General features: G+C 43.1%; 1 protein-coding gene across 1 annotated transcript; it reads right to left on the bottom strand.

The window, feature by feature from the left end:
- Positions 1 to 8,255: 8,255 nt before the first annotated feature.
- FOXD4 (forkhead box D4) lies at positions 8,256 to 9,457 on the bottom strand. The gene is made up of 2 exons (XM_072958996.1): positions 8,380 to 9,457; positions 8,256 to 8,314 (listed from the first exon to the last, which is right to left on the bottom strand). Exons 1-2 carry the CDS (start codon positions 9,455 to 9,457, stop codon positions 8,256 to 8,258), a joined length of 1,137 nt encoding a protein of 378 aa, XP_072815097.1.
- Between the last annotated feature and the right edge of the window lie 6,866 nt (positions 9,458 to 16,323).

The raw sequence follows: 16,323 nt of genomic DNA, 5'->3' as shown, positions 1-16,323 counted from the left end.
TCTGAGAGCCATTGGCCTACAAAAGACCAGAGCCAGCAAACTATGAGCTGCATTTGTATGGTCTGTCAGCTAAGAATGGTTTTACATTTTTGAAAGGTTGTGAAGAGGAGGAGAAGAGAAAGAAAAGAGAAGAGGAGGAAAAGAAGATGAAGTAGAAGAAAGAGAGGAAGAAAAGGAAAAGTGACAGATTATAAGTGGCCCATGAAGCCTAAGATAAGATTTTGCTGACCCCTGGTTTATATTCCAGAAGAAAAAGGATATTATATGGCCCGTTCCCGCAAGACATTTATGACCCAAAGGGGAAATGTATGCTAGGATTCAGTCCAAGAAGCAGAACCACCATGAGCAATATGCAATAACGGATGTATTACAGGGATTAAACTTCATGCAACTGCGGGAACTGGTAAAGAACTACTGCAGGCTGATGCCTCTGTGCCTGGCGGGGGACGGAGGTCACTGCAGGCTGAAGAAAAGCTACACCAGATGGGGCAAGCAAGGACAATCGGGAATCCACCAGAGCCAACTGGAACCTATGAAGACAAACTAGAGCCTGTGACTCTCTCACCGCCTCCAATCTCATTGATGAGCATGACTGAGAAGCTGGTGCCCTCTGCTATGGAGCTGCATGCATGCACTGTCTCTCTATGGCTCTCACAACCCATGGGCTTACCCAGCATTGCCCATATCATACAATCCTATAGCTGCCTGCTTTCTTGTCTGTGTCTGGACTCTGAGCCCTGGTGGTGGGGGCTGCATCTGTCCTGTTCATCATTGTATTATCCCTTGCTTCCAGCACAGTACTTCGCACAGAGTAATTGTTCAATCAACATTATCTGGGTGAATGAGTGAAAACCAAATTGACAAATCAAGTGAAAATTAAGCTGGGCAGAAATGAAGCAGGTGATTCATTCGAGAGGAGGATGCTCCTGTGCTAATTCTAATTTTAGAGGTGTTGTGGTGACTTCATGTTATTCTACGGGGCTTCAGTGGTAGACAAGAGCAATTCTCTTTATAAACAGGAAGAATTTACCCAAAGGGTGTGTACTTCACCATACTGGTCTTTGGGAAGTGATGATGCACTTGATTGTCCTCACACCAGAAGGTTGAGCTAAGCTAGCAGGAGACCTGCACTGGGAAACTTTTGACAGGAAAGAAACAGCATGCCCAGTACACCACCCACGTGGAACAGGAAATAAAAGATGCCCTCCATGTAAAGACTGACCAGGACACAAGAAAAAGGGTATTAGGCAAGGTTCCACCAATACTTAGGGATACGTCATAGTTATTATCATCATTAAATAACAGTTAACATTTATAGAGCATTTACCCCATGCCAGGCTAAGCACTTCATGTGCATTATTTCAGGTAATCTTCACAATGAAATCTATAATTATCACCATTGTATAGATGCATACATGGGGAAATTGAGACTTTGATAGATTAAGTTGTTTGTCCCAGATCACAGAGCTAGTAAGAGGCAGAACTGAAATGCAAACCAGCATACTTTTCATTCCAGAGACCCAATTCCTCACTACTACCTATCCTTGGAAACTGGACTATTCTCTGAGAAAACATGATTCTAAGTTTTATTTAACAAACAGAAGCTGTTTCCCTACAGTAGGTATTTAAATAGTTTCAGTAAACATTGGAAATCTACTCCAGGATTAACATTTCAAAGCTATTGAGAATCAAATATATATGTATATACATATTTGTGTATCATATACAGATTTGATATGTGATAGCATATTGATTAAGTGCTGAATGCAGTGAATCTGGAAATTCAGGTAAACAAAAAATACCCAACAGCATTATATAAAATACCAGCTATTTACCAAACAAGTATCAAATGATTAAGAGTATGACCTATTAATTAAGGTATTAGAACATACAAATCCAGTTTTACCCAAAATCTCTATTTGTTCTAGGTGAATAATACTTTTTGAACAACATTTATAATTTGAATAATATTTAGGCCCATCTAACCTTAAATTAGAGCCCAATATATGTACCACTCTTTTACACACTTATCAATATTATAGATACAATAGATTCAAATTAATTTCATGTGGAGAGAGCCCTCCTATTTACTAGATGGGATGCTTTGCAATTCATGGATTGTTGAATAAAGCCCATTAGATCTTCAAATTAAAAAAAAAATTCACATGTATTGGTGGCTACATGCTGGGAATTGTTTGAGATACAAAGATGACTAAGATTTGATCTTTACCTACACAAGGATTCCAGAGACTGGGGGACACTGAAATCTCTGCAAATAACTGCAGAAGGAGACAAATGATAATGAAAACCCAATGTAAAATGGAAGAGTGGAAATGGAAATTGTATTTAGTACACACACTCATTAAAATTATAAAGACTCCCCACAAATTGGCTACTTTTAATTTTTATTAAACATATTTCTTATGTTGAAGTGCAATTATTTTTTGTCCAGTCTAATTTCTTTCATATTTCACAATTCCTAAATCTGTTTAATTTAGAATTATCCTAAAATGAATTTTCTTCTCATGAGCACAGAATTTATGCTATTCCCCTACCCCTGTCCTCAATGAATGTTACCAATTTTCATTCTAAAATACAAAACAATAGAAAACATAAAATTTTGAAACATGTCTTTGGAACTTCAACTAAAATTTTAAAGGTGCAAAGAGGTTCATTCATGCCAAAATAAGACTAGATTTAAATTTTTAGACAAAACATTTGATTGGTAATTTTATATTTCTATAAATATATGGAAAATAATCTCATGTTTATAGCTGTAAGAAAATGTTTTATTTACATTTAGGAAAAAATTATGCCAGAGCCACACTTGCCCTAATAAAATAATGTTTTCTCAACAGTTGACTCTTAAAGGTATCTTAAGTAAGCCCTGCCCCTCCATGAACAATATTATCATTTGCTAATACTCAAAAGTCTAAATAAATAACCTTATCCCTGGGAATATCTTTAAATATTATTAGAATATTATTAGAATATTATCTGTAACCACAAGATCGAGAATGCCAAATTCTTGAAAACAGCCCAGTTTCAACAACAATAAAAACGCAATTAAAAAAAAAAAAAGACTGGTGAAACCTAAAAGAGTCCTAAGAGACTCTATCAACCAAACAAATTGTGTAATCCTTATTTGCATCCTGATTCAAACCAGCCAACTGAACAAAAACAGTTTTGAAAGATATTCAAGTACAGCTTGGATAAATTGATGCTATTATGGAATCATTTAGGTGTGGTGGTAACAGTATTGTGGTCACACTGATGGAATACCTAGTGCTTAAACAAATATTCAAAAACATCTGTGGATGGAATGATAGGATATTTGGGATCTGATTTAAAATAATCCAGTAAGAAAGGACTGTCAGCAGATAGAAGATGAAACAAGACTGGCCCAGCCAAGGGGTACACAGAGGTTAATTATATTAATTTCTCCACCTGTGTATATGTTTAGAAATTTCCATTATAGAAAAATTTTCAATATAAGGATAAAACACTGCTTGAAATACAGCATGTCTCTTATACAACAGATACCTTGAATAACACGATAATACAGTCACCTTAATTTTAACTTATAAACCGTGATAATATTAAGGTAGTTGAGCAATAGGAAACCAATGTTAAACTGAATTTCAGACTGAGTCTTCAAATCCTTTTTTTTAACCCACACCTGATTTTCTTGGTTTTTTGTTTTGTTTTTGTTTTTGCGGGGCAAATTTTGGTATTAATAGCTAGTACCTATTTAAATTGTTTGCACCTAGTGATGTATATGGAATCGATGAATGGTTAAAACCCACTTAAATAATTTCAGTGTTGATATCAAAATATGGCCATTAAGATTAAACTATTTTTGTAGAAATTACAGAAAGGTGACATTAGCAATTAGACTAAGATTACAATTTAGACTGGAGTCATATGCTAACGTGGGAAGACATTTCTAAACATTCTTCCTAAATGCTGGGGAAAATGAGAGCTATGAGTCCCCCACACTTCCAATAAAATGTGAAGGGCGGGCGCAAATTCTTAGAAAACGAAATTTGCTCTCTCTCTCCCCCAGCCTTGCTCATTCTTACCGCCATTTTGATTCCATTTATCGTAGTCTACACTTTCTCTAGATTTTCTACTGTCTGTTATTGCATCCAAGTCAAAATGAAAGGAAAGCGGGTGTCTGATTTAGGGAGAAAGATGAGAGATGAGAGAGGTTACTGAATCATGAGCTACGTTCCCTTGAAAAAGGAAGTACCAAGCATTTGGGATTCCCGATGTACGCCGGAAAAGAGCAAATAGAACGTTACCTTGGGGCCAGGTTGCACGACGCGGGGCGTGCAGGCTACCGATAAGCACCCAGGCTTGCAGCCTTCGGCCACCTTGGGGGACTCCAGTCCTCCCGATCCCAGGACGCTCTCCCTCCTTCTCTGCAAGGGGTGCCCACCTCCACTCCTATCTCTGCAGCCGGGACCAGAGGGTGACTGAGGGCTGGTCCTTCCCCAGCCCGGGGTCCCCGACCCCTCTGCCTCTCCCTAGGCGGGTTTAGCTCAGCTTCCTGAGTGTATCAGGATCCAGTGCCCGCGAGGGGCGCGAAGTGGAGCAGGGTCAAGATTCCAGAGAGGAACTGTGGCTTAGCGCGGCTGCGTGGGGCTGCGCGGGGTATGGGCTGCCTACCTCCACCACCGAAGGCTCGCAGCGGGGAGGAAGCGGCAGCTCCAGCCCTGCAGGCGGAGTTCGCGGTACTGCGGACGCCTACGTCGAGGGGTGCCTCGGTTCCTGGGGAGCATGAAGGGAACGAGCGAAAATCACTGTCTGCTGACTCCTGTCTGGGGGCCATGGGTTAGGCGGAATCCTCTAGTCCGGTGTGGGCTAGGCCATGTCCACAGCTCCGCCCGGGCACTACTTCGGGAAACGCAAAGAGTGGAGCCAGGGCGCAGGGGTGGGACTCTGACTGCGCCGAACCTTGGGGAGTCCGCGTCTTGGGGAAAGAAACGAGCTTGCTGGCGTGCGGAGCTTGCATGGAGGATATGGGACCCCAGTCTCCTTGAAGGCCTGGGCCTCTGCGACCCACACGAGGCCCAGGCAGAAGAAAGTCACGAGCGCCCATGAGGCTAGTAATTCAGGAACCAGACAGGGCCCAGGACCACTGCCTAAGGGTCCTTGGGGGAGTTTCTTAATTTCTCTAAGTCGCAAATTTCTTATCTGTATAATGGAGTTTCCGTAGTGTCTTCTTCATTGGGTGCTTGAAGGATTAAAGGGCAATTCACTGCCTGCAGACTGGGAGCAGGAGAACGAGTAGTCGCTATTGTTACTATTATTATTAATAGTGTTATTATCAACGTGCAGAACCCCAGGGAGGGTTGCTTTTCCCCGGTTTCCGTTTTGCCCTCGCCCCAGCCCCTCTGTGCCTCCCAAATCCTTCGCACTCTGCTCCAGCCCTTAGGCTCCACTACCCCTGCTGCTCTGGAGTTATCCAGTTAGCCTGGCCTCAGGAAGATGAGCCCGAGGGTTGAAGATGACTCCGGACCCCCATCCCTTCAAGCAACTCGGAAGCAGTGTGCCTCAGGCGTGAGGGTTTAACGTGGACCCGCATTCTTGCCCAAGCCTTGGGAGGAGGCCAGCCGTGAGGCGCACAGAAGCGCCGGACGCCTGAGGCGCCCTGACGTCCCTACTCAGAACCACCGGGGCCGGGTCTGGGAACCAAACCTGCATCCTCGCGCTCGGCGCGGTCCAGAACGCGGCCCGGCCTGCCCACTGTGCCGAGCACCACGCGCCCTCAGCACATTCCCGACGCCGGCCGTCCCTGCCCAGGAGGCTGTGGCGCCGCCGCAAGGCCGGCAGAAACGCGCCAGCCCGGCCAGCAGAAATGGCTCAGCAAGCGCTCGTCGTTGTGGGTCGGCTCGCAACCGCTGAGGCACCGGGCGCGGTCGGCTGAGCGAGCCTCGCGGGATCCACTGCGCGAGCCCGCGTCAAGGCCCGGCCTCTCTGCGCAGTCGCGGATGTCCGTCCAGGTGGACCTGCGCGCCGCGTTTTGATTAGAGAAGAACAGTTATTTACTATTCCACCGAATCGATATTTTGCTCGAAAATTCATTGTTCGACGTGGTTTCATTCGGTAATAATTTGGCGCATCGGAAGCTGGCTTGGGCCGGGCACCGACCTGCAGTCACCCGTGTGCGTAGCTCGGCTGGGCCACGGGAAAGAAGACTCCGCGCCTCCTCAGGGGGCGTGCGGAAGAGCTGCGTCTCCGCTCTGTGTTCATCCGCGGTTGTAACCGGCGCTCCGACGTTTGTTGACCGAATAAATGAACGAATGTGGGCCTGGAGAGTTTCTGCACAAGGGGCAAGGTGGAATTGGAATGTGAACGGGTGAGTTGTTGGCTTGAAATAGGCTCCCTTTTTATTCTCGCTTGTTTCCAGACTCTTAGACGGGACTTGCAGAATTTGCCTAAAGGATCTTAAAGCTGAGGTGGTGAAAGTGAGACAGCCTGAGTTCACTCTTGGGCAAAGCCTGAGAGGGAGAAGGGGATGAAGGGGATAAAGGGGGTTTGAGGGATCGCCTGCAGGCCGAGAATAGAGGCCAACATAGGCAACTGGTGTTGCTTGCCCTGCGGGCGAAGATGACAGGTGCAGAGCGGAGGGCAGAATCGGAAGCTCGAAGCTCTCGTCCGGCGGCTACCAAGGGCTGGGATTAAGAATTTTCCAGGACATCCCCGGAACCGAGCTGCTGCAAGCCAGGAGGAGGTGGGAAACACAGGTGGAAGTTCTGAGTAATGGAATGGAGATGAGAAGCTGGAGTAAAACTGGACCTGTAAAAACGTGTGTCTCTATGTGTTCCCTCCCTCCTGGAAAGAGAAATTCATAACTGGGAATTGAGTAGATGAGGTGGAACGACCTTTCTTACGCTCACGGAGTGGCTTTTTCCAAAGCGGCCCGAAATACAATTCTTTAGAAACGTGAGCCCTACTCGCTTCAGGGAGAGCAACAGGGTCTCTAGATATTTGCTTTCTCTGGCTGAAGTATTTCTTGATGAACGTCTTCGTCTTGTTTCCCTCCCACCCAGTCACCTGAAGCTGAGTACAGTGAAACCTTTCTGGTTGCAACGTTCTTTCAGAAATTCTTTTCGGGGGCGGGTGGGGGGCGGAGTTCTTTCTAAAGAAAGGGAATTGGAGTCCCTAGAAGGCACCTGCCTGAAGAGTTTTTTAAAATTGCAAATTATGGGATCCGAATGCTGCATTTGATATTTTTCTTTCCTTTGGGTCCTGATTTTGAAAGTTCTATTTTTTAAATTGCCTCCTCCCTCCCCCGATAAACTTTGACCACTACATTCCATATTTTTAAAGACAACTTTTTCAACTACAAATATTTGGAAGTTTTAGAAGCTATTTTGAAAATAATTGTAAAACTAAATTGTTTATTTGGGAGGGAAGAACCACGTTTTAAAAGAAGTTTCATTTAGAAAGTGAATAATAAGAAATAATATAAAATAAACGATGTCATGTGATTTAGCATTTTATTTAGTCTGTATAGTTAGGCATAATTTTAACATCTCTCTACGGAAGATGGCACATCAGACACACAGATCAGAAATAAATTCTCTGAAATTAAAATTCTACTTATATTACACATCGATTTCAGGAAGGCGTAAAGAGCATAAGCATTCTGCACTGGACTTGGGAATAATACCTGCAGTTCCTAGAGAGTGAAGACGGAGAAATACGTTGTGCATTGGACGCTGTATTTTCTTTGTATTTCTTTAAATACCAGAACACAATGCCCTAGTCATGTTCATAATTCCTCTGGTAATGTGCAAATCAGAAAAGCTCTGGAAGCCACAACCGGAAAAGAAAAGCTGAGACTTGACGCTGACGCGATCGAACGTTTACGTTCAGGTTGTCTTAAGGGAACAGTAACCGTTAACTTTTCCTTTGTAAATATTTCGCAGAGAACCAAAATTAGTTGTTGCTCGGCTGTGGGATTCAGATGCACACGCCTACTTCCGTCTGTGCAAGGTGGAGTACGCCAGGGCAGGCGGCAAGGAGAGAAGGATCCGGGTGGCTCCGCCCTGCAGCTTGGCTCCTCTTACGCCTCGCGGAATCCGCGCCAGGGTAGGTGTGGGTACTATTCAAAAGGCCGGCGAGGGCCGCTCTCTGCCTGAAGGGACAACCAGCGACGTCAGCCTAGAGGCCCCTCTGCTCCGGGCTGACACCCCAGTAGCGCCGGGGTGGCGGACAGGTGCTGGCTCAGCAAAGCGACCTTGCTAGGAGCGCAGCCCCTGGTACTGTCTTGCGTCTGCTGCTGTTGCTGCACAATCGTCCGGGCAGCGGATGCCGCGGCGGCGGCGGCGGACACGTGGAGCAAGGGGACGGCGGCCTGGGGATGCAACAGGCACGACGGGCTCTGCAGCAGGTGGCAGTAGCTCCACGGGGTAGGGGGCCGACTCTGCGCAGCACCTGTACTCGCTCCCCGGACCCCTTGCATGATACTCTCGATGCTGAAGGAGGTGCATCTGCTTCCCGGCAGCGACGCCAGCCCCTTGCCCCCCTCCCAAGGCTGGGAGCCCAGAGCGGGCTGCAGCGCTGGAAGGGCGCCGGGGGTCACCAGATCCGCACTATGCGCTTTGCTGGGAGCCTCAGCGTAGGCGGGGGCGGAGAGCAGCAGGTAGCGGAGCGGATGAGGTTGTAGCAGCGTGCATGGGCGGTTCTCCGTGGCGGCCCCCGGGACAGGCAGCAGTGGTGCCGGGGCCCCGAGCAACAGGCCAGGATAGGAACCGTGCAGGGTGGCGGGCGCAGCGGGCAGGGGAAATGGGTGGTGCGGGTGGGCTCCCGGGGACGGATGGTGGCGCTTGAAGCGCTTCCTGCGCCGAAGGAAGCTGCCATTGTCGAACATGTCCTGGGAGGCGGGGTCCAGGCTCCAGTAGTTGCCCTTGCCCGGGTGTCCCGGCTCTCGGGGTATCTTGACGAAGCAGTCGTTGAGCGAGAGGTTGTGTCGGATGCTGTTCTGCCAGGCAGGGAACTTGCGGCGGTAGTAGGGGAAGCGGCCGCTGATGAAGGCGCAGATGCCGCTGAGCGTGAGGCGCTTGTGCGGGCTCTGCAGGATGGCCATGGTGATGAGCGCAATGTATGAGTAGGGGGGCTTTGCCGGCTGCGGGGCGTCCCCAGAGGCAGCTGCAGATCCCGTCGATGCCCTAAACTTGGGGCCAAACTCGGAGGAGTCACTCGGGCAGCCGCTGCTCTCGGTGCGCTCTTTGGGAAGTGCACCCGAGCACCGCCGCGCCCCGTGCAGCTCCGGCTGGTGCAGTTGCTCTAGGGGCCGCTGGCTCCCCTCTGGCTCCTCGTCTTCCTCTTCCTCCTCCTCATCTTCTTCCTCCTCTCCCAGGATATCGATCTCACCGTCTTCCCCATCGGAGCCCCGGAGGCTTCGCGGTGTGGAGCGAAGGCGCTCAGCTCTTGGCAAGTTCATGGAGTAGGAGGTCCTGCAGACGCCGGAGAGGTGGCGGCTGTTCACCTGGCCCTGGGTAGGCCGGGCTGGAAGCCTGGGTTAAGAGTGTTCTGAGAAGCAGGGACGCTTGCCGTTACCTTTTTAGGTAGTCTTTTTCTTCTGCCAGTTTCTCCTCCGTTCCTACACCATGTGGCAAAGATGTACTTTGCCTCTTATTAAAGCTTCTTCGAGTCCTGGTGTGGTGGACACACCCCCTTTATACCCTTTCTTGCCCTACCTCAGAGCGCTCCCACTTCCTCCCGACGCAGTCCAATGAGGGTCCTTTGCGCATTACCCGACGCGGCAAGAGCTTTCAGCCTCCTCCTCCTCACACCCACCTGCCATTAAGGAAGATGCTCCACTCCTCAGGCTTAGCCAGCCAATAGGGCCAGGAGTTGCACAGGCTGTTAATGTGCTTCAAAAACCGCGCAAATAAAAAAGAGGAAGGAAAATACGTGCCCCCAAATCCCAAAATGGGAGGCAGGGGGTGGGGGGCGCAAAGGCACTGAAATGTATACGGTGTTAGATTGTAAAAGAATGTGTAACAGTAAAAGTGTTTTTGTGTTTCATAGCTGGTTAATCACTCATTTTCATTGGTGGATTCTGTCCTCATCCAGAATGATGAGTGGAAATTTTCATGTTTTAATTATATCCCGAGCTCAGAGTGGAACATTAGAGGGTGTTACGTTGTCCCTATTACCCCCATCTCAGTTTCCCAAAGTATCTGACTCAACGTTTTCAGAAAAGGCTGAAAAGTTCTACCAACAAGTTGTAGAAATTCAGCGTGGAGGGAAAGCAGGGGGGCTAAAGAGAAGTCTTACTCCAGCTGTGATTTTCAACTTCTTTGAACATTTAACCACAGTATTAAGTACATTTTTTACTGCGATCTTGCATACACAGACTTACATAATAACTAAAGTGGGTTTCATAAAACAAGGGATCACGGTTACTTTTTTTAACGGCCAGGACCAATTTAAATTGATTCTGCCACATACTAACTGGCAGAATCCCGTTTTAAAAATCCTTTTCACAAAAATGGCCCCTGAAGTCCAAAGAATGCAGTCTGTGAGTCACTCTTTCTCTCCTTCCTTCCTTAAAAAAAAAAAAAAGGCAACATTAAGCACTTTTACTGTAATAATAAATACTAAACTTGAAACTTAAATGAGAAAAAAAGGAGGCTGCAGTTTCAGTGTCTTTAAATCACCAGGTCATCATTCCTTACTCACAATGGAGAGAAACAAGATGACAGAGAACGCTGTTTAATTTGCTTCACATCCTTGGAAGTAACAGGATTTTTAGATTGGCTTCATTTAACTCAGCTCAGGGAATAAAGTAGCAATACAGCACAATGTAACATAATGTGCATTATATAACTAGGGATCTTATGGTGAAATACTGAGCAACAGTATATATTCATAATTGAATGCCTACCTACTTGTGAAAAGAATTTGAGGTGGCATCTAATAAAAACGCAGCATAAATATATTGTATTTTGCCATTGGTTGTTACACAGTATATCTTTCATTATTGTTTTTAAAATGACAGTGAATTTTCACTGAGAAATTGGAAGCAGGCTAACATAACATATAGCAGCTTAAAGTAGCTAGTTTCTTCGGGATTCAAATTTGAAAACAGCTTTCTTGCAAGTCTTTAAAAAGTCTTATTCTCTGCTTCTGAGGTGTTTACCCTCTAAGGCTTCTCAGTTATGTGTAGCTTGAAGTAGTACAAATAACAGAAGGTTTCAAGCCTACCAGATTTGTGTTTGAATCCCAAATTAACCAATTACTACTTGTGTGAACTATTCAACTAAGCTTCAGGAGGGCTGGGACAGGTGTCTTATTCATTCTTAGAATCCCAGATGCCTCCCCCTTAGCCCCCTGCAGCTAAGGTATATTTCTTCCATCAGCATAGGAATCCGATTACCTGGAAAGGAGGCATGGTTAGTTTTCCTAGAGTCAACTTCTATGGGGATTTTAGTTATTTAAAAATGAAAAGAGAAAAGTAAGGGCACTCGTAAAAAAAAAAAAAAAAAACCCAAAAAGCAAGACCACCCCCACAAATGGAAGTATGTCAAAGGGGACAAGGAGACAAGGAAGAGCTCCCAATGGCAAAAGCTGGGATAGTGTTCGATTACCCAAGGCATAAAATAAATATTCATGTGTCTATACTGGTAAAAAAAAAAAAAAAAAAGAAAAGAAAAGAAAAGAAAAAGATGATTGAGAAAATAAACAGGAGAGGCAAATCTCCCCTGCAGAAGAATTCCAAATAAATTAGGTAGGTATTCTGCCCTTGAGGTAGTGGCACATAACCCCTACTCTTTTACTGTGGGCAGTGCATAGATTTCCTTCCAAAGAATACAGTATGAAGTTGTGGGAAGGTGAATGACATTATCCTGGAGAAACCTGACAAAGACTTGCGATCAGATAACCAACGTCAATGTCAACAGTCATAAATCATGTTGATAGTATACACCCTTGATAGGAGATGAAAATGGGAGACATGACTACCAACTGTAAAGTGGTGTCCTGGGTGGGATCTTGGAACACAGAAAGGACATTAGGTAAAAACTACAGATATCTTTGGTTAATAATTAACAACATTGGTTCACTAATTGTAACAGATGTACCATATTACTGGAAGATGTTAAATGTGTGAGTATAGCAAGCTGGGGAATGAATATGGGAATTCTCTACTACTATCTGCTCAATTTTTCTATACATCTAAAACTGTCCTGAGAATTATATTTTATTTTAAAAAAATTAAACAGGAGAAAAAGGGCCTGCAGCCAAAAAGTAGAAATTCAAATGTTCAACAACCGATGAGTGGAAGAACAAAATGTGGTATACAAATAGAATTTCATTCAGCCATAAGAAGAAACAAAGTGCTGATACATGCTACAACATGGATGAACCTTGAAAACATCATGGTAAACTAAAGGAGTCCCAATAGGCAAATCTCTAGAGACAGAAAGTAGATTAGTGGTTGAGGGGGCTAGGAGCTGGGGGAAATGGGGAGTAACTGCTAATGGATACAGTTTCTTTTGGGAGTGATGAAAATGTTCTGGAATTAGATAGTGGTAGTGATTGCCACCACCTGTGGATATACTGAAGTCATTGATTGTATAGTTCAGAGGGTAAATTTTATGTGAATTGTATCTAAATAAAATTAATATACAAAACATATCAATGTAAAAACAAAGAGCTGTATCAATGAAAACTAAGTTAAATGCTTTAGAAAGACTCGACTATGGCAAGTCATTCTTAAAACAAACAAAAAAAAACCTTTCTGTCCCATCTGATAAATTTTTTAGTTTTGCCTTACTTTGTGCTCATGAAACTGTGAAACATTTAACATGGGGCCTAATACTCAGTGACCACTCAATAATATTTGGAGATCACTTCTTTCCTAACACTGAATAGGTTTTTATCCTGAGCAAACCTATCAAGGGCTCCCCAAACACCATCCTACTTTGAAAAACCTAACTTTCTATGCTACTACAGAGAATAAATGATGATGTCTGCTTTCTCTCCATTTCACTCTGAAAATTAAAGGCAATCTGGTTGATTCTAATAGTAAATAAGTAAAGTTGATTCTAATATTAAGACTAATTCTGAAGGGGAAAAATGTTTATTTCATATCAAAGTAGGGCAAATTGCTGGACATTCAAAGACAGAATTCACTTTTTTCAGTATCACTTCCACAATGGATGACATTTCTAGAACTGGGAAAGTCATTTCAAAGCAATCTAAAAATACAGTTTTCCCTTCTACATTAGTAATCCAAAGGAAACATTCCGTTTGTAGCAGCTACCAAGCCCACAAATGTTTAGAAGTCTTTTAGATTTGGTTGATAATTCCCTTTAAACTTCATGAACTAGGAATCACAGACCCTTTCAGTCACCTGGTCTTCCTTCGCCCACTGGGTGGAACCTCCCTACGGCTATCCTAAACTTAGTACCAACACTCCTGCCCCTTTCACTAAAAGCTGGAAAAGCCTAGGAAAGAACCATTTGTTTTAAGAACCTGTGCAGAAGCTTGAATAATTTATCAAGTCCTTCTGGAAAAGGATAATTCATATCTACTGAAATTCTGTATCCAGGGTGCTTTAAATTTAATCCCTGGAACAATCCAGAGAGATTTGCATTTTATCTCCATTTTATGAATAAGGAAGCAAAGGCTCAGAGAGATGTAGTAATTTATTCTGTATTACTCAGTGTCCTATAAAGTTACAGATGAACTATGCCTAAACCTTGATTATCATCATCACCATAATTATAATACCCTGCAAATTTTCTATGATTAGCAGAATAATGGCCCATGCTGTTAGTTACCGATTTCCATTATAAAGATAAAAAATCTTCTCTGGGCTATCTATAGCAGCTTCCCAGCTCCTCTGAAGTGCAGGTTAAATTGGTAATGGCTCTGATCACTGAAAAATACTCCATTTGGGGAAAAATAAGAGTGAAGAATAGGACAATGTATATTTAAAAGACATATAAATAACATAAAAATACAATGAGAAGTCTAAATTAAAACAATGAGATGCCATTCCATCCAGAATGGCAAAGGTTAAAATGTGTTAGCCAGGTGTGGAAAACAGGTACCTTTATATGCTACTGTATTATGGTAAACAGGCACAGCCTTTTGGGAGGGCACTTTATCAATATCTATAAAGAATTTTAAATGCACATCTCCTGGAAGCTAGTGATTCCACCCTTTCATATCTCTTCTAGAGAAATATTCTCACATAAGAACAGAGACGTTCACTGCAGCACTGTTTACAATTTCAAAAACAGGAAACTAGCTCATCTGCCACAATGACCACAACCACATCACTTGTCCAGCTCAAAACCCTTCACACCACTTCCCAGAATAATCCAAATGTTTTGCTTTGTGCCATAAGGAGCACAAAGCCTGGCCCTGGCTTACAATTCCAATCCCACTTCATACCCTAGCTTCTGCCACCCTTGCCTCGTTCCTCATCTTCGCTAGGGAACGCTACGCTACTTCCCACCTAAAGGGCCTCTCTACTACTCACTCCATCTGTGTAGAACCTTCTCCCCTACTTTGCATGAATGACTCCTTTTAATTACATTCCTAACTTAAAAGCTACCTCTGGCAACCCTGGTGAACCTTAAGGGTATTACGTTAAGTGAAATAAGTAAGCGAAAGACAAATAATGTAGGGTTTCACTCATATGTGGAATATAAAAACAAATGAATAAAAGAGAAAAACAAACACGTAGACACAGAGAACAGAGCAGAGATTACCAGAGGGGAAGGAAGGAGATAAGGGCAAAATGGAGGAAGGTAAACAACTGCATGGTGAAGGATGGAAACTAAATTTTTAGTGGTGCACACTGTAGTGTATACAGAAGTAAAACTAGAATGTTGTACACGTGAGACATAATGTTATTAACTAATGTCATCTCAATAAGAATTTTTTTTTTTAAATGACAACTCTCCCCAAATTGTACTATAGATTCACTGCAACCCCAGTTAAAATCCTAGCAGGCTTTTTGAAGAAACTGACAAGTTAATCATAAGATTTATATTGAAAACCAAAAAATCTAGAATAGCTAAAACAACTCTAGAAAAGAAGATCAAGATTGGAAAATTAACACTACCTAATTTCAAGACTTACTCTAAGGCTATAGTTATCAGGACAGTGTAGTGGTGGAGTAAGGACACCATATAACTCAATGAATCAAAATAATGTCCATGAAAACAAACACACACACACAAACACACACACACACACACATGCAGCAAGTGATTTTTCAGCAATAGTGCATGATGTAATTCAAAGATGAAAGGAGTTTTCAACAAGTAACGACGGAATATTTAACTTGAAATGGATTGTGAAGCTAAATTTTAAGAGCTAAAATTAAGTTCCTAAAAGAAAACATAGGAAAAATCTTTGTGACATTGGGATTTATCAAAAGTTCTGAAACAGGGCACAAAAGAAAAAAAAAGCCACCCCTCCTCAGAGAAGTGCCCACTCATTCTAAAGTCGGTCTTGATTTTTATCAGGCTTCTTCAGGTACCTCATTTTTTCTCATTTTTCTATGTCCCTCCACTAGAATGTAAGCAATAAAACCTGGCCTTAAACTGTCATGTGTAGTTTCAGCCCCATCAGTAATACTGGGCAAACCTGAAAGCTCTCAAAAAACGTTTTTTTTAAAGAAATGTATTCTATGTTACACTATGAATTTCTGTGTAGCAGTTAAAGACATTTATATGCACTATCATGGAAAAATTGAATAGTTTTTTTTTAAGCAAGTTGTATTACAATATATAAAGAATACTGTTTTATTTAAAACACACATTATAAAAATAAAACCTTTCCTTGAGGACATTTATGGCAAGTTCGTAAGCTTCCTAAAGAAATACCTTAAACTATAGCTTTACTATTGGAAAATAATTCACTTTGGGAAACAAAATAAACCATAATGTGTGTAAGTGAAAAGAAATGTCTAAAAGGATAGACATTAAACTGACAACACTGCTTACCCTGAAGAAGTGACAGTGACTGAAGGAGAAAGGTCAGGGGAGACTGACTTCATCTATAATGCTGGCATTTTTACAACACAAATGTATTCATGCAATACTTATGCAATGAAAGATATTTAAAGATTAATATATTTTAAAGAAAAAATATATTTATGAGTTTAATAAATACAGACATTTAAGAGTTTAGATTAATGTTACCTCAAACATTTCTCCTACAATAAGACAATTAATTATAAGCCATTTCTCATGGTCTAGGACAGATGAATCTAAATAATTATTATTTGCCAATGAACATTATGAAATGTTACCATGACTACATTAATTATAAACTTTAAAT

Source organism: Vicugna pacos, chromosome 4 (assembly GCF_048564905.1).
Source record: "Vicugna pacos chromosome 4, VicPac4, whole genome shotgun sequence".
Classification (NCBI taxonomy): domain Eukaryota; kingdom Metazoa; phylum Chordata; class Mammalia; order Artiodactyla; family Camelidae; genus Vicugna; species Vicugna pacos.
This window is presented reverse-complemented; position numbering and strand designations above follow the sequence as displayed.